A 23334-nucleotide genomic window follows, 5' to 3' on the forward strand; every position below is an offset into this window, starting at 1 on the left:
TTGATTTAAACCAATCAATTCTTATCTACTGGTGCTTTTATTCCTATGGACTATAAACCCCATACAATTAATTGTAGGGACAGTCGGTTGAAGCAGCTATCATTTTGATAGGTGGCATCAGAATGTCTTTCAACACAGGGTCTAACAATTCATTTCCCAGCAGTACTTAAGAATATTCTTCTTCCCACTGGCAAACTTTAATTCTTTCTAAATTCTGTCAATGGCAGGCATTGACCTCACTTCTACTTCCCTAACACTTGGTTTAAAAGTCTTCTCATTTACTATTTTATGAACTATCAATCTATACTCTGTCCATTATTTTTTTGGCTTATCCTAGTCTTGTCGATTTTAAGAATTCTTTGCACATAACAATCTTTTTATTTACGTTTGTTATGTAAATAAATTTTAATTTTAAAAAACTGTCTTGTAACTTTATGGCATCACTTTTAATCCCTTCTGTGTTTTAATTTTCAAATTATCAAATATGTCTAAGTGTCTATAAGATACTTAGAAGCATCTGAAAATGTTTTCAATATCCAAAGACTATTACCTTTCTACCCATATGTTCTTGCTCTTCTCAGTAGTATGTGTCAGGATTCTATTTTTTATTTGTCCCCATTTTCCCTAGAGCTTTTATTACCATACAGATTGTGAACCTTGACAAGTGTCTCTTGAAGCCAAATTTGTAATCTCTAGCTTAAACTATTTATACTCAAGGAAGGAGCTGTATACAATGTCCCAACAGTACTTTTAGTTATAGCAGCAACTTGTACTTTATTAACGGAACTAAAACAAAACATTCAGCCCACTTAATGTACTTATTTGTCCTAACTAAGTGATACCCATCATTAAATCAGGATTATTAACTTGCTGGGAAAAGGTTCGGCAAAGATAATAAATGGCACCAACTACTTACCTTCAAGTGTTATTAATGGATCATATACACAGCAAGACTTAGCAGTTACCTCCTTAAACCACTGCTTTCTTGCAACACCCTTCCTTGAATTACTTTTTTTCTATGTTAACAGTGTACCCAATATAGACTTCTATCACAGAAATCTTGAACATCGTATTTTTTGTTTCTCTAACTTCTACACTCCTAGAAGAAAGGGACTAGAGTTCTTATTCTTCTTTGCACCCTCCAGTGCTAAGTAAAGCAGCAGCCCCGAATAAATGTTCTCTGTATGAATACCTCTGTGTTACTGAACCTACAGCATATAAACTCTTTTACTAGGATTCACTCATGTTACTTAAAACATAGAAGGATTTTTACCTTTCAATGTTTGAATTCTTATTGTACCACAAATAAAACAATGTAATTTGCTAATATTGGTTGAGCCCCTCAGTTTTATGTTAACCTTACTGGAAATGTCGATGCTGATTACAGAGACTGAACACTATTTTCTAATCCTTTGGTTTTATACTCTTACCATCTCATTTTACTTTGACATCCAATCTAAATTTTAAAAATATTCTCTTCCACAGCACTGAGTTTAACTTGAAACATTTCCATCATTTTCCTGCCCTTGTTTCTTGACCAAAATTTAGAATCATAAATTCCTTGGGGCGCTTGGGTGGCTCAGTCGGTTGAGCGTCCAACTCTTGATTTCAGCTCAGACCATGATCTTACGGTTCCGTTGAGACTGAGCCCCATGTCGGGCTTTCCCCTGACAGCCTGAAGCCTGCTTTCGGATTCTCTCCCTCTCCCCGCCCCACCCCCACCCCTCCTCTACTTACATGTGTACATGCGCTCTCTCTCTCAAAAAGATAAACTTAAAAAAAATACTTAAAATTACAAATTCCTTGACATTTACCTATCATCTTTAACCATATTATCCACTACCTGAAGGCTTGTTCCTGATATCATTCTCCAATCTTAAAATTCTTTAAAATCATTTTTCTTATTTTGTTAAGACAAAAAAATAGAAGTTCTGACTTTATATATATTATATATATACTACACATATATAATATATATACAATATGTAATATATATAATATATATGTGTATGTGTATATATATATTATATATATATATATTTTTTTAACAAAGTTTATGTATTTTGAGAGAAGAGAGAACCAGAGTGGAGGGGCAAACAGAGAGGGAGACAAAGGATCCAAAGCGGGCTCTGTGCTGACAGCAGAGAGCCCATTTGGTGGCTCATGGCTCAAACTCCCAGACCATGAGATCATTCATGACCTGAGCTGAAGTCGGACGCTTAACCTACTGAGCTACCCAGGCACCCTGGCTTTAAAACAATTTAACCTTCAGCCAGTGCATGAATTTAATTCATGACATTTTCAAAATTTCCCTGGTTTTGCTTAAATACTAGCAATGGCTGAGAATTCAATATTTCAAGAAACATTTACTTGGTCAAAAATTCTTCCTTAGGGGCGCCTGGGTGGCTCAGTCGGTTGAGCGTCCGACTTCAGCTCAGGTCACGATCTTACGGTCTGTGAGTTCGAGCCCCGCGTCGGGCCCTGCACTGACAGCTCAGAGCCTGGAGCCTGCTTCGGATTCTGTGTCTCCCTCTCTCTCTGCCCCTCCCCCGTTCATGCTCTGTCTCTCTCTGTCTCAAAAATAAATAAATGTTAAAAAAAAAAAATTAAAAAAAAAAAAATTCTTCCTTAAATTATTTCAGTATTGTTTTCCTCAAAACTATAGCTTTCAGGGGGCGCCTGGGTGGCTCAGTCGGTTAAGTGTCCAACTTCGGCTTAGGTCATGATCTCACAGGTTTGTGAACTCGAGCCCTTGTCAGCAGAGCCTGTTTCGGATCCTGTTCCCCCTTCTCTGTGTCCCTCCCCCGCTCATACTCACTCTCAAAAATAAACATTAAAAAAAAGTATTAAAAATTAAAAAAATATTTATGTAGCTTTCCTAAGGGTCCCACACATAATGTACAACATCCAATTCACTTATCCAAAACTTCTACATATTTATATTTCTCTCCATATATACTGAGCCCTTTCAAAAATCTTATAAAGAAACCTGCTATATTCTACACTGAAACAGACTGCATCTGATGTAACAGCTTGAAAAGTACTTTTCTACAGGTGAATAACAAATGAACATAATCCATTTCTATCCTATGACCACAGGAAAACATCTTTAAGTTGTGTTAGAGAAAAGTATACTTGAGTGAGCACAACCTACGGTTTTATATATATATACATATATATATATACACACACACACATATATATACATACATATATACATACACATATACATACATATATATACATACACATATACATACATATATATATATATATATATATAAAACATAAGATTGACACACAGGATTATACACACTCTGGTTTATGAAAATTTACATTACAGTTAAATAGTAGTATTCTCAATTTTTATTTTCATCTAAATTTCACATACCTGGTCAGCTAACATAAGTACAGTTTTCATTGTGAACCTTCTTGAACAGAAATTGAAGAGGTCTTCGAGGCTGGGTCCGAGAAGATCCATGACTAGCACATTGTAGTCTTTTTCCTGACCATACCACCTAACAAAAGGGGAAAAGAGAGGGCTTTATGAAAAGCTGATTATCATTTAATATCACTAAATTTTCAAAATTCTTAAGCCCTAATAATAGGATAGTTTTTACTTCTCCAGATGCTCGGGTGACTGATTATGGCTCAGGTCACGATCTTGCAGTTCATGGTTAGAGCCCCACATTGGGGCTGCAGTGCAGAGCCTGCTTGAGTTTCTCTCTCTCCTTCTCTCTCTCTCTCTCTCTGCCCCTCCCCTTCATGTGCATGCTATCTCTCTCTCAAAATTAAGTAAACATTAAAAAAAAAAAAAAAGATGGCTTTACTTTTCTACTTAGGTTCCTCAAAAAGTTAAAAATAGAATTGCCCTATGACCCAACAATTGCACAACTAAGTATTTACCCAAAGGACACAAAAATACTGATTCATGGGGGAAACACCTGCACCCCAATGTTTACAGCACCATTATCAACAATAGCCAAATTATGGAAAGAGCCCAAATGTCCACTGACTGATAAAGGAGATGTGTGTGTGTATACATATACACACATGCGCACTCTCTCTCACACACAATGGAATATTACTCAGCCATCAAAAATAATGAAAGCTTGCCACTTGCAATGATGTGGACGGAGTTAAGAGTGTATTGTGCTAATAAGCAAATGAGTCAGAGAAAGACAAGTATGATTTCATTCATATGCAGAATTTAAGAAATAAAACAGATGAACATGGGGGAAGGGGGCAAAGAGGGGAGAGGGGAAGACAAGCCATAAGAAACCCTTAACTACATGGGGCGCCTGGGTGGCTCAGTCGGTTGAGCGGCTGACTTCAGCTCAGGTCATGATCTCGTGGTCCGAGAGTTCGAGCCCCGTGTCGGGAAATGTGCTGACAGCTCAGAGCCTGGAGCCTGCTTCCGATTCTGTGTCTCCCTCTCTCTCTGACCCTCCCCCGTTCATGCTCTGTCTCTCTCTGTCTCAAAAATAAAATAAACGTTAAAAAAAAAATTTTTTTTTTTTTTTAAAAAGAAACCCTTAACTACAGGTAACTGAGGTTGGATGGGATAAACGGATGATGGGTATTAACGGAGGTCACTTGTAATGAGCACTGGGTATTACATGTAAGTGATGAATCATTAAATTCTACTCCTGAAACCAGTATTATACTATATGTTAACTGAGATTTAATAAAAACTTTGGGGAAAAAAAGAATTTGCAGGTAACCTTAACCACTTGAATTCTATACCTATCTGCCACTGATTCCTATGACCTTTGGCAAATTCCTTAACCTCATCTGATACTACTTCCTATTTGAAGAAATGAAGGAAACTATACTGGTCTTACAAAGCAAAGATCTCTTTTATTTTAGAACTCCTGTCCCATTTACTACCATGTTGTATTTAATCAATAATTACTTGCTCTTTTTTTAAAATAGTCGTCACATTTTTGCTTAATTACAGAAAATAACCAGTATTACAACAAAGATGACATTTGCTTTTAATTGGAGCCCTGTTTTAATTATCCAATGCTTTATTACTGTGGATAAATATACAATTTGTCTCCAAAAACTCCAGAAATATCTACTTTTAATTTTAGAGATTCCAAGGGCTAGGAATCACTATAATAAATGATTTCAAGTTCCTATATGCCTGTATTTCTGGTAAGGGTACCTTCCTAAAAATAAGCACTACCATTTAAATTTTAAACTTCTCTAGATTATTAATTCTGCTTGAAAAGAAAATTGGCCAGTATAAAAGAAAATTTTTTAAGAACAAGTTATTTTACAACTACACTGGAATAATTTCTTTGTTAACTCCAATAAAAACTGATACCACACAGATTAGGAGCCAGGAACAGTCTACTACTTATCTAGAGGCTACTTACTCAGTTTCTACCGTCACCTCCATGTTTCCCACTTCTATCTTTTTTTAATGTTCATTTTTGAAAGAAAGAGAGGTTGGGGGGGGGGGGGAGGGGTAGAGAGAGGGAGACAAAGAATCCAAGCAGGCTCCACGCTGTCAGGACAAAGCTTGATGCTGAGCTCAAACTCACGAACCGAACCTAACCATGAGATCATGACCTGAATGGAAGTCGGGACACTTAACTGACTGAGCCACCCAGGCGCCCCTCCACTTCTATTCTAAACTAGCTTCTAACTCTCTACTTTCAATTTCAAAATCTTAATACCCAGATACCAAAGAAGTCTTCCTTAAGTAGTCTGTTCCACACTGGTCTCCTATTTCACAGAATTCCCATAGCCACTGGGATACTACTTATATCCACAATCAAACCCTTCGACAATACAATATCCTGGTGCCTTTTTTATGTGAGTATAATATATGTTGCTAGTAAGTACACTATGATAAAGTGATGTACACAAAACAACGTAGGTACTCAAATACCTATTAGATTAAAAAAAAGAACTGATTTGATTTGGACCTTATTCTTACTAAGTTTCAAAACACGAAGAAAAAAAAAAACAAGCAATAGATGAAAAGTTAAAAAAAAAAAAAAGTGCAGGAGTCTCATTTTCCATTTGTTTCAAATCAATGCCTTCAGACTCAGTGTTGCCTGAACAATCAATGAAGTAGACTGAAGGAGTTTGAAATTTATATAACCATTTAGAACACAAAAAAAATCTACCTTAAGGTCTGAAGAAGATGCTTAGAGAAGGCAAAGTCCACCTCTTTGCTCTCATGTCCCTTCCTCCAAAACCAATATCTAAACTAAACCTAGTTAAAAAATTAAGACAATAAAAAGCAGAAATGTAAGAAAATACATGCACAAGTCACTGAAATGCCTAAATAATTCAGAAAACCAAAAGATCAATAAGAATTAAATCCTTCCAAAGAAACCTTGTGAAATAGTCTGTTACCAGTTAGATCCTGACAAAGGGATAATATTTTGATAGGGAAGGTAGAAAAAGGGCATCCTAGGCATGGGCAAGAAGAGAGACAAGGACATGGCGACCAGTTAGAAGTGTTATAGTTGGAGGGTTGAAGCTAGGGTTTTTCTTTTCTCTGAGAAATCTCTTTATGAAAATAAAAAAACCCTTAGAAAATAAAATGACGAACATTTTTTTTTAAGTTTATTTAGAGAGAGAGAGAGAGAGAGAGAGAGGGAGAGAGGGAGAGAGGGAGAGAGACAGAAAGACAATCCTAAGCAGGCTCTGCACTGTCAGCATGGAACCTGACATGGGGCTCAAACCCACTGGAACGATGAGATCATTACCTGAGCCAAAGTCAAGAGTCTGACGCTTTAACCAACTGAGCCACCCAGGCGCCCCATGAAATAGGTATTGCTACAATACCTAAGGACTTCCAAGAACTATAAATCAGTATAACCATCATAAGTATTCAGTTCAGCTTAAAGCAACCAAATACATTCTATCTCTATGCCTAGGACAGTTAATAACAGAAAACTTGTTTCATGTAGGTCTTCCCCTTTAGACTATTAGTTTGATTGGTGTGATGGTTAATCTTATGCATCAAACTGACTGGACTAAGGGATGCTGGGATAGCTGGTAAAACATTATTTTGGGGTGTCTGTGAGGGTGTCTCCAGAGATTAGCATCTGAATCAAGATTAGCATTTGAATAATAGAATAAGTAGAGATCACCTTTCCTAAAGTGGAAGGCTTGAATAAAAAAGGGAATAAAACTAAGGCAGAGGAAGGGAAAATTCACTGTCAGAGCTGGGACTTCTTCTACCCTTGGATGTCCATGCCTCTGGTTCTTGGGCCTTTAGGCTTGGGACCAAACTACACCGCTGGTTTTCCTGGGCCTCCCAGCTTGCACACCGCAAACTATGGTACTTCTTTGCTTCCACAGGTGTGAGCCAATGCCTCATAATAAATATTTCTGTATATCTATATATAATCCAGTGGTTCTCTTTTCTGGAGAATCCAGACTAATACATGGGCAGCCACTGTATTTGTCCTGTTCAGAACTCTACATTCCCAGTAGCCAGCACAATGCCTTGCCCGCAGGGAATGCTCAGTAACATTTGCTGAACTAAAGAATGAAAAGCCATATTACAGGCTCTAACAGGCTAAGGAGTGCTTGATGTGGCAGATGAGGAAAACAAAACAAGGAATACAAAAACACTCTGTACTGCAAGTATAAAATCATCAGGAAGACTCTACTCATCTTTGATTCAAATTAACCAAGTAATTACAAAAGTTTAAAAGTTACATTCAGGGCGCCTGGGTGGCTCAGTCAGTTAAGCGTCCAACTCTTGATTCCAGCTCAGGTCATGAACTCAGTTTGGGAGTTCTAGCCCCATTTCAGCTGAGCGTGGAGCCTGCTTGGAATTCTCGCTCTCAGGCTTTCTTCGCCCCTCTTCTTCCCCCACTTGGAGGCGGGTCTCTTGCGCACACGTTCTCTCTCCCCACCCCCCACCCCCCAAATAAAAAGGGGCCCTGGTGTGGCTCAGTTAAGTTTCCGACTCTTGGTTTCGACCCAGGTCATGATCTCACGGTTCAGGAGTTCAAGCCCCACGTCCGGCTCCACACTAAGAATGTTGAAACCTGCATCTCTCTCCCCCTCTCTCCAGCTCTCGCTCTCTCTCCCTCTCTCTCTCAAAATAAATAAACTTAAAAAAAAAAAAAATATATATATATATATATATATATATATATATATATATATATATATATATATATATTTAAAGGTGATATTCTTAACTGGTACAGGTCTCTTCCTGTGCCTTTTACCTTCCCATCTTCAGGTCAATAATCTCAAGGTCTCAAAGTCTTTACTGAACACTAAAAAGTATGAGTGTCGAATCAGTGCTGTAAGATAGCATCTCCAGTCTCAAGACATTGTTTATCAAACTTATTTTCTTGCCAACTTACCATCATCCAATCTTTATGTTCCTTTTTGTGAGGGTAGAAAGTAAGATCTAATCTACGGATGGTATACCTGGGTGCTTGCTCAGTTGGTTAAGCATCCAACTTTGGCTCAGGTCATACTTCACGGTTCATGGGTTCCAGCCCCGCATCAGGTTCTGTGCCGACAGCTCAGAGCCTGGTGCCTGCATCAGATTCTGTGTTTCCCTCTCTCTCTGCCCCTTCCCTGCTCATACTCTCTCTCTCTCGAAAATAAACAAACATTAAAAAAGTTAAAGAAAGAAAGAAAGAAAGAAAGAGAGAGAGAGAGAGAGAGAGAGAGAGAGAAAGAAAGAAAGAAAGAAAGAAAGAAAGAAAGAAAGAAAGAAAGAAAGAAAGAAAGAAAGAAAAAGAAAGAAAGAAAGAAAAGGAAGGAAGGAAGGAAGGAAGGAAGGAAGGAAGGAAGGAAGGAAGGATGGATGGATGGATCTGGTCTAGTACAATCTTTCTGATTTCCCTCCCCACAACCCTAAATTACCAGACTCTAACAGAGGGGCACTCTCAACCACAATACAACCCCGCTATTCTCCATTTAAATACAAGAGTCTCAAATCCTTCTGGTAGTGTGTTCATTTGATTACTTCTGGAAGCTGCAGGCATCTGTGAACTTGAGTCAGATGCTGTAACTTCTAACCTAAAACTGTCAGTACTTATTAAGCTCCATCTTATTAATGGCATTCATCACGAAAACAGAACCAATAATGCAAGACAGGTTCGACTACATTCTCATTCATGGTAACTCTTCAGCCCTTTCTGAAACAGAACTAGACACAGAACTAAATATGGGTTACCTCTTGGTTTTCTATTAATTCTCAATAAACAAGATTGCTGTATAATTCTCATTCTCCTTAAGCTTCCCTGGCCATAAATGCTCTGTAGATTTGTAGCCTTTATTTTTAATACAAGACACCTAGAATTTAATGACCTGCCACCAAAAATGTAAGAGCATCCATCTATTCCTTCTCTTGCAATTTCCCATTTAAAATGCAATCCAGATTTTAAAAGGCTAGCAACACGTAATTTTTATCCATAATCCTTTGGATTTATAACTTGCATAAATACCTCTAAAATGGTTTGAGATCCAGGGCATTTTCACTAGAGAAAAGACACTCAATACCATTTGGCTACTGTAGTAAACTGAAAAATCAGGTTTAATAAAGAAAACACTCGGAATACACAGAACTACAAACACACACAGATTAGATGGATTTCTCCATACTGGCAACTTACTTAGATGTGAAGTAACTAAAGTTTTAGTTGTAGGGATGGCAATCAAAGTAGTAACTGATAATATCATGATCTCAAGAAATTTTAGATATTAATTCAATCTTTCAATTCTTTCTTAGAACTGTTCAACCTTTTTTAACTGGCTGATTTTCCCACCTTTACAGTCTCACAAGCCTGGGGAGGGCATTAATAAACATGGAACTAACTGGGAATTAAACAAGGCTAAAAAGGGAAAAGAAAATAAATATTGGGGGGAAAAAAAAAAGGAAATACTGGAAATCTACCAAATGAATGACCAAACTTGCATTAAATGTTATTTAGCCACAATGACAAAGAACTTGTCCAAACAAGTTGGAGAATGGAGGTGGAACAACTCGTTCTATTCCAAAATTTTTAAAACTTTTTGGTGCTGCGGAGCTCCCACCTTTGCTAGTCTGATAGTCTATGGACTCCTCAGAATATTTTAAATGCAGAAAATACACAGCATTAAAAAGGAAAATTATGGAGAAATTTCACTACAATGAAAGTACTTAAATTTGACACAGTAATGTATCTTTATTAATGCATTAAATAATGATATACGGGCAAATCTAATTAATACTATAATTCTGAAGCAGCAATGACTGTAAACAATATTCTGAGATATCTGCAACAATAATGTGTTATGGAAATATGGTGATAAAGCCGTAAGGCACTGCTAAAGATAGTGGCGATTTCTTGCCCACATTTATAATAGAAACAGATCTTCCCCAATTTACCATGGGGTTATGTCCTGATAAACCCATCACAAGTTGAAAATATCCTACGTCAAAAATACACCTAATACACATAATATACCGAATACCATAACTTAGCCTAGCCTACCTTAAACGTACTTAGAATGCTTAAGTTTAGCCTAGAGCTGGGCAAAATCCTCTAACACAAAACCTATTTTACAATAAAGTATTCAACAGCTCATGTAATTTGTTAAGTAATGTATGGAAAGGGGAAACAGAACGGTTGCATGAGTATAAACAGTTGTAAATGTACCAGGTGTTTATCCTCATGAGCACCTAGCTGACTTGGAGCTACCTCATTGCTGCTGCCCAGCAACCTCCCGAGAGAGTCATACCACATACTGCGAGCCTGGGGAAAGATCAAAACTCAAAAATTCAAAGTATGGTTTCTATTGAATGCGTATCACTCTCACACTACTGTAAAGTCTAAAAATCGTAAGTCAGTCAAACGATCTGAAGTCTGGGACCATCTTACTAGATTCGGTTAGAAGTTCATGAGAATAAAGATGTCATTGTTTCCCCTAGCTACCACTTGAGAGGGTAGAATGAGGAATATCTGTACCAGATTAAGAATCCCTGTTTCAAGACCATTTTGGGTTCTTTTAAATTTTATTAGGTTTTTTATTTTAATTCTCGTATAGTTAACATGCAGTGTTTTAGTTGGTTCAGGTGTACAATACAGTGACTCAACAATTCTATACACTGTCAATGCTCATCGTAAGTGTACTCTTTAATTCCCATCACTTGTTTCACTTATTCCCCTCTTCCTCAAAACCCAATTTTTAAGGTAAAGACACCGCAGAGTAAGATCTGAAAAGTTGGGCATCAAATGTATGTTGTGCTCAGCAATACTACTGTCAACTAAGACGCTTTTGTTCTCCATCCTAACCCTCCTAACTGCTACTACTAATCCCTTGCAGACAATATCGTCCCCAAGATCCTTGAATTAATGCTATAAAATTTTCATATTTCTTAGTCTCCTTGTTCCCTGCCCTTTGCCTTCAAAGATGCATAAATGTTCCTTAACCCCAAAAATTATAAAAACACAAAACCAAAAAATGTGCTTTGGTACATATCATTACCCAGTACTAAAGGTACCATTTACTGATACAAGCAGTATTTATGGTATCTAACAAGACAAAACCAAGTAATTCCTGCTTTCATAGCTTACAGCAGTGTGTGTATGCAAATAAATAACACATTTGATGGACAGCCCAGTGCTGAGAGGGCCCCAATTATGGCAACCCAATCTATCTTTTCTGACAAGCATTTTCTGACAAGCATGGTTGATCCCTGAAGTGTAAAATGGCTGATGGCCAGGTAAAGAGATGGATGGGAGTTAGGAGGGTGCCTGAAGTTTGGTATTCACAACAAACTGGAAGTAGCCAGCATGGTCGGGACACAGTGAAACAAGGTCACCTTTTTTCTTGCTTACCAGTTAACTTGTTGAAAACCTAGTTTCCATCTGCCATCTCACTCTCATTTTTTTTCTTGATTCCCAGCAAAATAGTTATCATTCTCACCATACTACCCAGAATTATATTTCAAAGATCACAAATGGGGGTGGCCTGGGTGGCTCAGTTGGTTGAACATCTGACTCTTGGTTTTGGCTCAGGTCATCATCTCATGGGTTCATGGGTTGAAGCCCCACGCTGGGTTCTAGGCTGGCAGAGCCTGCTTGGGATTCCTGGAGCCTGCTTGGGATTCTTTCTCTCCCTCTCTCTCTGCCCCTCCCCTACTCATACTTGCTCACTCTTTCTCTCTCACTCTAAATAAATAAATGAACTTAAAGAAAAAAAAAGATCACTAATGATCTGATTTGTCAGTCCTCACTGTCACTGCTCTAATATCGGTAGTAGTATTACTGGAAGACAGCGTGTGGAGAAGTGGACAATATACCTACAGCTTTCATAATACCAATTATAAAGGCTTTATCAAATTTTTAAAAGAGCATTCTAAGTAGAAACAAAGTGGATCAGTGGTTGTCTAGGGCTGACAGGATATGGCCAGTGATTGTTAGTTAATGGGTTCAAGTTTCTTTTGGGGATGATGAAAATATTCTAAAATCAGGTTATGGTGATGGTTGCACAACTCTGTACATACACTAAAAACCAATCAACTGTACACTTGAAATAGGTGATTTATGTATGTAAATTACCTCCTTAAAGGTTCTTTCTCCAGGGGTATCTGGCTGGCTCAGTCAGTAGAGCATGAGACTCTTGATCTCCAGGCTGTGGGTTCAGGTCCCCACACTGGGCATAGAAATTACTTAAAATCTTTAAAAAAAAAAGTTTTTCCCCCAAACCTGTTCCTCCAATGTCTGATTCAATACTTATTAAGCACCTACTATGTATCTGAAACTGAAGTGCTACAGGCATCTTTAACAAGCTCTGTAAGTAATAATTATGTATGGTTCAGGGTACTATTGTGGGCTAATACTCAAGATACCATCCCTTTGATGTTAAGGAAACATATCCACACTGAGATTTATACATTTCCTCTTAATTTTCAGCAAGAGAGACAAATTCACAACTATATGCCAAATGCATGGCATATGCTCAGGAAGAATGGAAGTCTCACAAAATTGGTCTCTAACTGAAATGTGCCCAGTATTTTAAACTATGCCTGGCACATAGTAGGTACTCATATGTTTCTTGACTGAAAGAAATTCTTGCTTATCCTCTAGAAAATACTGTAGGAGGTGTTGTGAAATTTATTAAGTTCACCAAGACACTTTTGAACATTTGAGCTTTCATTAGAAGAGTAGAAGCTAACCTTACTCTGTTCTTTAAGAGGGATACAACGTTACTCTGTTCTTTAAGAGGGATACAAAGTATTAATATCATGGAGGTTCGAAATGGGAACACCAGAATTTCAGTAAGTGGAACTCTCTGGTAAGAATAATTATAACTGGGTGCCTGGGTGACTGAGTCAGTTAAGAGCTGGACTCCTGATTCGGGCTCAGGTCTTGATCTCATGGTTCGTGGGTTCGAGCCCCACCATCGCACTTACCCGATGGTGGGGCTCGCTTGGGATTCTCTCCCCCCTCCCCCCCAACCACCCCCACTCCCCCACTCACTCTCACTCTCTCAAAAAAAATAAACTAAAAAGATTCTCTCTCTCTCCCTCTGCCCCCCCCCACTTGCTCTTAAACAAACAACGAAAAAGAATAATTGTAATCAAGTGCAAACAGCCAAAAAGGAAACAAGGAAACAATCTGACCTCAATACATAACGAACAGCAGAGTAAAGGAAAGGAAAAGAAGGGTATTTACGTAAAGGTATAAACTCCAGTCTGCTTAGGAGAATTTCATTAATTTAGTTGTTACCAAGAACAATGTATTAGACACTTCTAATACAACTAAAAGACCTGGAAATTGACACTTAAAACTTACAATAATTTCATGCTATTACCTTCCAACAAGCAGCTTATAATCAGATCTTACACTCTCCTTTCCGTGAAAGTCACATTAAGGACAGAATAGTCTGGCAGTCTAGGCAAATACAACAGATTAAATACTTAAAGTAGCTTCCAGGTGAGGTGAAATATAGTAAACCTCAATTTCAGGTTAATTTGCACATCTTTCCACTATACACTTAATGAAGGCACAAATGAACAAATGAAACGTATGGATGACCTATATGATGTGTGCTTAGCCACTGTCACCATCTTGTCCCCCTTAAAAATCCTCCAGTACAAAAGTTGCAAAGTCTTTATGTTGATCTAGAACCAAAAGAAATTGCAAAAGGCCAACACCACTAAGAAATACTAAGAGATGTTAATAGATACTTAACTTGATAAATGTCCACAACAGCAAGACTTCACTGTGAAATTCACGGACATTAGCATTTAATAACATGGTAGTAGTTTTACACACCATTCAAAGCTGAAGGAACTAGTACAATCACATTTCCATTTGTAAATTGGCAGCCAGCTACGGAGTTCAGCTGAATACTTAAGAAATACTAAGTACTACAGAGATGATAAATACTCCCACTAGGAGCTATGCATGCATCAGGTATTCCTGAAGTTTTATAAATGTGTAGAAGCAAACTTTCTACAGGGTTCCATTAAAAAAGGAAATGCACATAAATAAAATAAAAGCAGAATTTCATTATTATGAATCATGAGTGCCTTTTTTACCCAACACTATTCTAAGAAACGTAAAAGATACCTCAGTCAGCGAGACATGGTTCTTTCCCTCCAGAAATTTCTAGAATGCTTTCTTGTGGAATGTATCTGAGACATGTGAGTACAAAAGTGATTTCAAATACTGGTGTTAGATACTTTTCAGAAATCGAAGCATTTGATTGTACAGGATTACAGTGTATTTTCCAGTGCCATGTTTCTTAGTATAGGATTTCCCGAATTAACCCAATTCACAGGAGGAGGTAAATAAGTCTTATCAAATTGTAGTTCTAGAAAGATGAGACTTGGTGGGTTGTGAGCAGGGAAGCACTATAACCTTGAAATATGGTGCAGTAAAATGGTTCCAAAAACTCTGTTGCACATCAGAATTACCTGGGGAGCTTTTATAACTCTTGATGCTTAAGGCATACCCCCAAACCCAATAAATCAAAACATGTAAGTGGTGCCTGGGTGGCTCAGTCCACTAAGCATCGGACTTTTAAGATTTCAGCTCAGGTCATGATTTCACAGTTCAAGAGTGTGAGCCCCGCATTAGGCTCTGCACTGGTAGTATAGAGCCCGCTTGGGATTCTCTCTCTCTCAAAATAAATAAACCTAAAAAAAATTTAAAAATAAAGAAATAAAACAAAATATGTAAGATTAGGAGCCAAATGTCAATTTTTTTTTTTTTTAAGCTCTCCATGTAACTCCAATGTGCAGCAAAGTTTGGGAACCAGGGGCGCCTGGGTGGCGCAGTCGGTTAAGCGTCCGACTTCAGCCAGGTCACGATCTCGCGGTCCGTGAGTTCGAGCCCCGCGTCAGGCTCTGGGCTGATGGCTCAGAGCCTGGAGCCTGTTTCCGATTCTGTGTCTCCCTCTCTCTCTGCCCCTCCCCCGTTCATGCTATGTCTCTCTCTGTCCCAAAAATAAATAAAAAACGTTGGAAAAAAAAAAAAAAAAGTTTGGGAACCAATGGCACAGTCTGAAGAGGCAGTAAGATCTATTTAAACACATTAGCTATGTGACTTTAGGCAAATTAACCCCTCACTCTCACACTTTGTACGAAACCCCCATTACAGGACTGTTGTAATGACACAGACCATGTACAACGTCCAAACAGTCGATTCTACTTTTATTTCTTGCACACAGATGGAAAAGGAATGTTTAGCCAAACTGAATTCAACAAACTACCCAGTTGTTTCAGTAGTATGTATCAACATCATAAATTAAGACAACTACATATTAAAGTTAGAGAAAATTATTGCATCAGAGAATAGAAGAGCCGTATTTTAGCCTACTGATCCCATCAATTTATACAATGCATTAGAAAACTTCTTAAGACCTAGTTAATCCTACAAAATCCCTTTTATAAATGAAAGCTGACATTACAAATTTTAGAATTCATTCTAGGTTTAAACCTAGATGACATCACAGACAGATCTCTAACTCTTGACTCTCATATAGTGCTCTTTCCATTTCCCTTTACCTTGAGGATCAGAATGTACTCTACAGCTAAATCTTTTTGTGCAATACTTCCAAGGTCCCCATTAAAACATATCCCACCGAGGACTTTCAGAAAAGGAAGAGGCAGTATTCTGGTTCCTCTAAGGAGAATAAGGCTAAGATCTCAATTGCCACTCCGTGTTCATCACTCCCACCTGATTATTTCATTAGACAAGTTGTACAGCACACTTCGTGGTGCTAAAAAGATTACTAACCTGTAGTCTTGCATGTGGACAAATCAACATCATATTCAGAAAAAAACTGTGTAAAAATAATCCAAAAGACCAACTTAAAAAAAAAAAAAAAACCTACCCTGTCACAAAATGTAGTTTACCAAGGATTAGCAGTATTAAAAAAAAGAAAATCAGGGGTGTCTGGGTGACTCAGTGGGTTACGTGTCCAACTCTTGGTTTTGTTGGCTCAAGTCATGATCTCATGGTTTGTGGGATCAAGCCCCGGCTCAGGCTCCATGCTGACAGCACGGAGCCTGCTTGGGATTCTCTCTCTCTTCTCTCTCTGCCCTTCCCCCCCACTCTCCCTCTCTCAAAATAAATAAACATTAAACAAATGTTTTAAAAAAATCAAATATGTTTTATCTCAGTAGGGAGTGTGGGTTATACCAGCGTATACATTTGTCAAAACTCATTTGATGGCACATTAAAAGCTACGCATTTTACTGTATATAAATTACATTTCATTTTCTTAAGTTACATCTCAGTTTTTAAAAAAATCATTAAAACATGCATTAGTCCATGTTATGTGATTACTGATCATTTAAATTTCAAGCCACCTGACATTGTTTTGGAAACAAAAACAGCGACAAAACCCATCATTTTAACTAAGTAGTCATTTTTAGTTTGAAAGCTACTCACCTAACCTCAGAAAAACTGTTAAAGTTAAGGACGGATAATAACATACCAAAATAAGCTTAAATGATTCCATTCGTAACATTTGTTTCAAATTCAATTTATAACATTTATAGACTTCTGGACATTAAAGCTTCTTATGGGGCGGGGCGCCTGAGTGGCTCAGTCGGCTATGCGTCCAACTTCAGCTCAGGTCATGATCTTGAGGTTCATGAGCCCCGCATTGGGCTCTGTGCTGACAACTCAGAGCCTGGAGCCTGCTTCCGATTCTGTGACTCCCTCTCTCTCTGCCCCTCCCCTGCTTGCTCGCTCTCTCTCTCAAAAATGAATAAACATAAAAAAAAAAAATTTAAAGTTCCTTACTATACACTGACAAATCAGGAGAAAAACCTCATTAACTGATACTTTAGGTACTCTGAAACAAAATGATCTAGCTCTAAAAATGATTAAAGCCAAGGTAAAGTACATATTCTATACATGGGCTCACAAGTATTTACTTCTATTTAAGCTACAAATCAATACTGTCCAACAAAAGTTCTCATCCTGCAATCCATGAAGCCAAAGAGGGCAATAAAAATTATTAGCATCTAGTTAAATAATACAAACAATAAGTAACCTGTATTTACAGAAAAGATTTTCAGTTTCTCTGAGACCAAATGCCATAAACTGAAGGAGGCAGAGTATGGCTCTGTAGCATCACATGAAAAGGTGTGAATGAAGTATGTGAACAGGCATGATTTGACCTTGACATAAAGGTAAAAATGGCTCAGAAAAATTAGGAGTTAGGAGACTCTAGTAACCTTTCTGAGAATCAGTAGTCTAATTTGCATTGAGGTATCAGGCTATATCTCTCAGGTTTCATGCAGCTCACAAATGCTGCTACTTAATGCTACTTAAGCATCATTACATCATTCCATAACTAGAAACCCATTATAAGCCACCATAAAGCATGTTTAGTATATTGTGGATTCAGTTACCTTGAGTTAAAAATCACATTTTTCATGCATCCAGTGATCTGTAACAAATAAAGACCTATCCAGTACAGATGGCATCTTTGTTCTCGGACAACAGCATTAGAACTTATTTGCAAGATATATGCTCAGTGCCAAAAAAGCTAAGATTAAAATTTAAGCTGCTTTTAACACTGAAGAGTAAGGATTAACTAGTACTTTATAAATATCTTCTATAATTCTTAAGATTCAGAGAGAGCAAAAAAACAAAATGGTTAAAAAAATAAGGCAACAATTCTCCCATGCCCCTTCCCATCTTCTTTATTTTCCAATAAAAAATATATATATATTCCATTAATTTACTTCCTTCTAAATGGTACTGATAGTTTATCTGATGCAGATGGCATTTTTAATAGTCTTGAGTGGGGTTTCTATACTAAATTAAGATTCAAAGGTAAAACCTACATGACTGAAAAATCATCGTAAAATTTCAGAGCTGGAAGTTCTGAGATCAACTAGGTCAACAACTTCTATTTAGGTTGGGTACCTTGTTCAAATAAAATCCTACCCAAAAGCTCAATTTGCAAAATTGTTTTTCTAGAAGAGTAGGAAACCCTAAACCTTTCTGTCCACTATTTTCCTTTCCTATTCCAACAGAATTAGAAAATTACTAACTGGGTAAAATCCTCTTTGCGTGTCCTAGATGAGGAAACTAACTGGTAGGCCCAAAGAGGTTAAAGGATTGACTGACCCCAGACCACTCTGTCAATATCCCATGACAAATCTAGAGCTTGATAGCATAAATCCTTCTTTAAAGATCATGTTAATTCAATTCAAATTGAGGGGCACAAACAGAAGGTTGTAAAAGAAATGCAGTAATTGTTAAATAATGTTTTAGATGTTTATTTTGAGAGAGGGAGGGGCAGAGACGGAGGGAGAGAAAAATACAGTAATTTTTAACGAGCTTCCAGAAGTCAATTAACGATTTTAGTTTCTCAACTAAAGAATGACCCTAGTTTCTTAAAAATATGGAGAGTGAACACCACCCTCATTCCTGGTCTTTACACCAGCACTGGATGCTATGCTTCGGTAGAACAACAGTTCCCTTACTATTTTTTAATTAGGTCTGCTATGTGGGCCAGGTAATTTTGAGCCCTTGTTTTAGGATATCCTGAAGTATCTTAAAATAAATTGGTGGGGAGGCTGGGAAGAAAATGAGTTAAATGTAATTGCAGCAAATTCCAAATTTTTTAAAAGTAAGCTCTATGTGCAACATGGGACTTGAACTCATGACCTCGAGATCAAGAGTCACATGCTCTACTGACTGAGCCAGCCAGGCACCCAAAATCTAAATGTTTTATATTTATATCCATCTAAAACATAGGATAACACACAGACTACTTTATTTCATCTCAATAAACTAATGTTAATTTAATATTTACCAAGTAAATATTTACTGTATATATGCTATATATAGGTAACATGGAAACAGTGGGGAACAAAATGAAGGGGTGGGAAGTTATAACCACCCAAAAAAAGAATTTATGTAAGTCTTTCTTACCCTTTTCACTTCAGCAGAAAAAAATTCTCTCATGCTTTATAGCTAAAGAACCACTACTGTTCCTATGTACCAGAGTCTACCACTCCTAAAACAAATTTACTCTTTCCCCACCCTCATCCAATTACTACTTTCTGCATTAGAGACTACTCCCAGAAGCCACCCGGTATTCTTGGATGCCCTCCCCAACCAGTTCAACCAAGCTTTCTTCCTTAGAGCCAGATCCTGAAATACCATCACCTCTCCCAGGAAGCGTTAATTTGAAAGCCAGGTTAATCTCTCTTTAGCTCCACCCAGTTTATAACTACAACTCTCTCTGCACTCAACATCTTATAATAGATGCCTATTATTTTGCTCACAATTTCATTTATTCATGTGCTTATTCAGTATATTAAGCATTGCTCTTGTTGGTCTATATCAGTACTGTTCTTAAAAATTTTTTTTTTACATTTTATTTATTTTTGAGAGAGAGAGAGAGAAAGAGAGACAGAGCACACGTGGGGGAGGGGCAGAGAGAGGGAGACACAGAATCCAAAGCAGGCTCCAGGCTCAGCTGTCAGCACAGAGCCCAAAGCAGGGCTCGAACCCATGAACCCTGAGATCATGACCTGAGCCAAAGTCGGACGCTCAGCCGACTGAGCCACCCAGGTGCCCCAGCACTGTTCTTAAATAAAGGCTACCAGATAAAAGGGTTTAGCACTGAAAATGCCAGATGCTTAATGCTTTTTGAAAATTATTTTGAATATGTTAAATCCAACCTGATTTGTGAAATTTATAAAACCTCCCAGCATGGATGAATCTGAAGAGCACTATGCTAAATGAGAGATGTCAGACTGACCTCATACTACTGTATGACTACGTGTATGTGAAATTCTAGGTTAAACTACAGGGATGCAAAGCAAATCAGTGGGGGCCAGGAGTGGAGAGGTGTGTTTAAAGACAAAAGGAAAGGAGTTTAAAACTTTGGGGCTAATGCAATTGACTTTTCATTTTGAGGGAGAAAAAAACTAGACGATGTAATAAAATTCTTTAAAAAAAGGGAGGGAGGGTGGGGAATAGGAATCACTTAAAATCTTCCATCATGTTGGATTTCACATTATCTACCTTATAAAATAAATGATTTATCACTTACAACCAAAAATATCTATCTACCAGCATTGGAGATTTTTAAGGATAGTATTACTCTGATTGTTTCCACATCTGAATTAATGTATGCAATCCAGTCCTTAATTCATAAGAAATATAAACTGGAATAGAAAAAGAGGTTACAGTGACTCTGATTCCACTCAGTTTTTAGCTCTCTCTGGTTCTTTTTGCAAATGTTATTTTTGAGTAATTGCTGAAAAATGGCTTGGCTTTAAACAATCTGGCCTCTGTTCTAGGTCGATCGTCTTTAATCTCAAAGCCAAATTAACAACCTTTAAAGTTAACCATTTTAAAAAACCCCAATGCCTGGTCATCATGTATCCTGATCACTATTACTATTTGCCTTCGCCAGTATCCTATCCCCCAAAAGACTACAATTTCCTCGATGTGAGGAGTTACCGACCAAGTAACTCAACAGGTTAAAGCTACTTACTGCACTGTGGTTATGTGATTAATGTTCCTTTTAATACAACTGATCTGAGTCAATTTCAATACAGTAGTGCTCAAACTGCCTTTGCCATTACTCATAAAAATCTAGTGCACAAACTGAAACGCGGCTAACATTATCCTTCGTGAAAGAATAATTAACACTTTTAAAGGGACTATGAGGGATTCCGCATAGTATAATTGAACAATTTCACGTCGCATCTGCTGCAGAGATCACAGACTGTCATTATGCCATCCCCTTCCTTGGACCCCACCGCCGCCTGCAGCTTTATTCTTGGCTTTTCAAAGGTTTAATCCACTCAGGGCTGCTAAAGGGGGAATCAAGGAAGGGTCACTTGTGAACCCCAGCATAGAAAAGGGCAGGAATATGTGGTTGAGTCACGTCGTTCCGCCATTTTCTAAGCGGAGGAGGAAGACATGTTGGAACAAAAACACAACAAAAGAGCAGCCATTTCCCAAGCCAGCTCCAATAGCAACCCGAACTGGCCGAACCCGGTCACTTGGCAGCTTCAAATCCACTTCCCTGGATAAACCTAAGAACATCAGAGGTGCCGGCGCAAAGAAAGCGGCAGACAACCCTTCCGCGTAGGGATCAAAGACGACCCGCACACTTAACTGCAAATGAAAGCCTCGGGAAGAATGACGGAAGCTAAATGGAGCACAGTGTAACAAAGTGAAATTCTACGCGAAGTTGGCAAACTAAAAATTTACTCAGTGATTGTGGCGTCTCACGGTTCACAGGAAACCACCGGCTATAGTAAACCCAGGAAACTCAAAGACCAAGGCCCGGATCCAGCCGGTGCTCCTACCTGCCTCTACCCATTTCCCCCATTTCCGTACTTCCCTCCGTGCGCCGCCTGTTTGCTTATGGGTTCTTACCGTATGTGGGGGATGCCCACCCCACCTTGAAGGATCTTATAGAGTTTGCTCTCGTACAGCAACTGGGGATGCCTGGCCTTCTGAGATTCTAGCTTCACTGCCACTTCCTGCAGGGGAGAGAGGGGACGATGGCATCAACATCCCTAAGGATTCAATGTCACTGGGGAAAGGAGGGGACACACTGGGAAAGCTCCGACTCGAGACTACAAGGGGAAGTACGGGGGCCCAGAGAGAAAGCTCTCTTTCAAATTATAAAACGGGGCAACCGGCCTCAAAGGCCTCTTCAGGGGATAGTGACGAAATCGGCACGTCCTCGAAGGTGCAGGAAAATGATTCATCCAGAAAACGTAATGAAAGGTTTAGAAGGAAACTGACGATCGCAAGCAAGAACCCCAACAAAATAAATCCATATAGAGAGAAAAACACGGGGATCACAGAAATACGGTTTTGCCGTTCTCACCTTAAACGACGGCTTAAAAAAGTTCGATTAAGGTACATTTTCAACAAGCTGGGAAACTTCATAGTTCTCCCAACCTTTCTATCGGGTTCTTTGCCTTTTAGGGAAAGAGAGCGGGGGAGGTTCCTAAGCCGGGAAAACTGGCTCCCTCTGGACTCCCCTCCCCAGTACGTGCGTGCGGTGGGGAAAGGCCCGAGCACTTTGGGGGTTGGGGTGGGGAGTGAGGGCTGGCGCAGCGTGGTCGTGAACCCCACCCCAGGTGATTACCTCGCCGTTGGTAATGTTGATCGCCAGATAAATGTCCCCGAAGGAGCCAGACCCGATCTTCCGTACCAGTTTGTATTTCCCTCCGACAATGAATTCGGCCTTGGAGCCGCTGCTGCTCGCCATCCTGAGAGACGAAGATGGAGGCTGGGGCCAAGCCCCGACACCTCTGAAGGGAGAACAGAGGCCTCTGGGGCTCGTCCACTGAGCAGGCTGCGGAGGAGGGCGGCAGGAAACGGCAAGCGCTGGCTCTTTCCAGGCGTTACAGGGCCCAGACTCGGTCAAGGGGACCCTGATCACCGCCGCTCAATCCGGCTTCTTTTTGCCAGGCCGCAGTTTATGAGGGGGTTCTCGCGGTTACCGGGCTGGGCCACTTGTTCCTGGGCGGCCGCCGCTGCCTCGCTTTCACGGCGACGTCGCGGGCTGGAAAAGGGGCGCGGTGGTTTAGGGCGGCGATACCGCTGCCACCACTGCCGCCGGCTCCCGCCCGGAGGGACTCCTGTCACTCCGCCGACGCCGCCATCTTGTTACTCCGGCTCCAGCCAACACAAAATGCCCCCAGTCCCCGGGAGCCGCTTCTTCACAGCGCAGAGCACTCTGGGAAAGGGATCTCAGGCGCTAGCCCCGGAGGGTCGGCAACCAGAGGGAGGGCGGAACCGGATCCGTGAGAGTCGCGGCCCACGCTTCGAGCGTCACCCCGTCACCGCCCAACTGCGCATGCGTAATGCACTCCTGCTGCTTGCGCAG

General features: G+C 39.3%; 1 protein-coding gene across 6 annotated transcripts in view; it reads right to left on the bottom strand.

The window, feature by feature from the left end:
• The window catches only part of CSNK1A1 (casein kinase 1 alpha 1), a 47377-nt gene extending 24655 nt beyond the window's left edge, over positions 1–22722 (bottom strand). For all 6 annotated transcript variants that reach the window (XR_009258852.1, XR_009258849.1, XM_058719806.1 and 3 more), the window contains exons 1-3: positions 22591–22722; positions 21867–21973; positions 3392–3518 (exon numbers count right to left, since the gene is read on the bottom strand). Coding sequence is in view for 4 of the 6 variants with exons in the window: in XM_058719806.1 (XP_058575789.1) it covers positions 3392–3518; positions 21867–21973; positions 22591–22713 (357 nt within the window). In the remaining 2 variants the exon portion in view is untranslated. The remainder of the gene's footprint in view (positions 1–3391; positions 3519–21866; positions 21974–22590) is intronic.
• Positions 22723–23334: the final 612 nt, after the last annotated feature.

This window comes from Neofelis nebulosa, chromosome 1, assembly GCF_028018385.1.
Source record: "Neofelis nebulosa isolate mNeoNeb1 chromosome 1, mNeoNeb1.pri, whole genome shotgun sequence".
Taxonomy (NCBI): domain Eukaryota; kingdom Metazoa; phylum Chordata; class Mammalia; order Carnivora; family Felidae; genus Neofelis; species Neofelis nebulosa.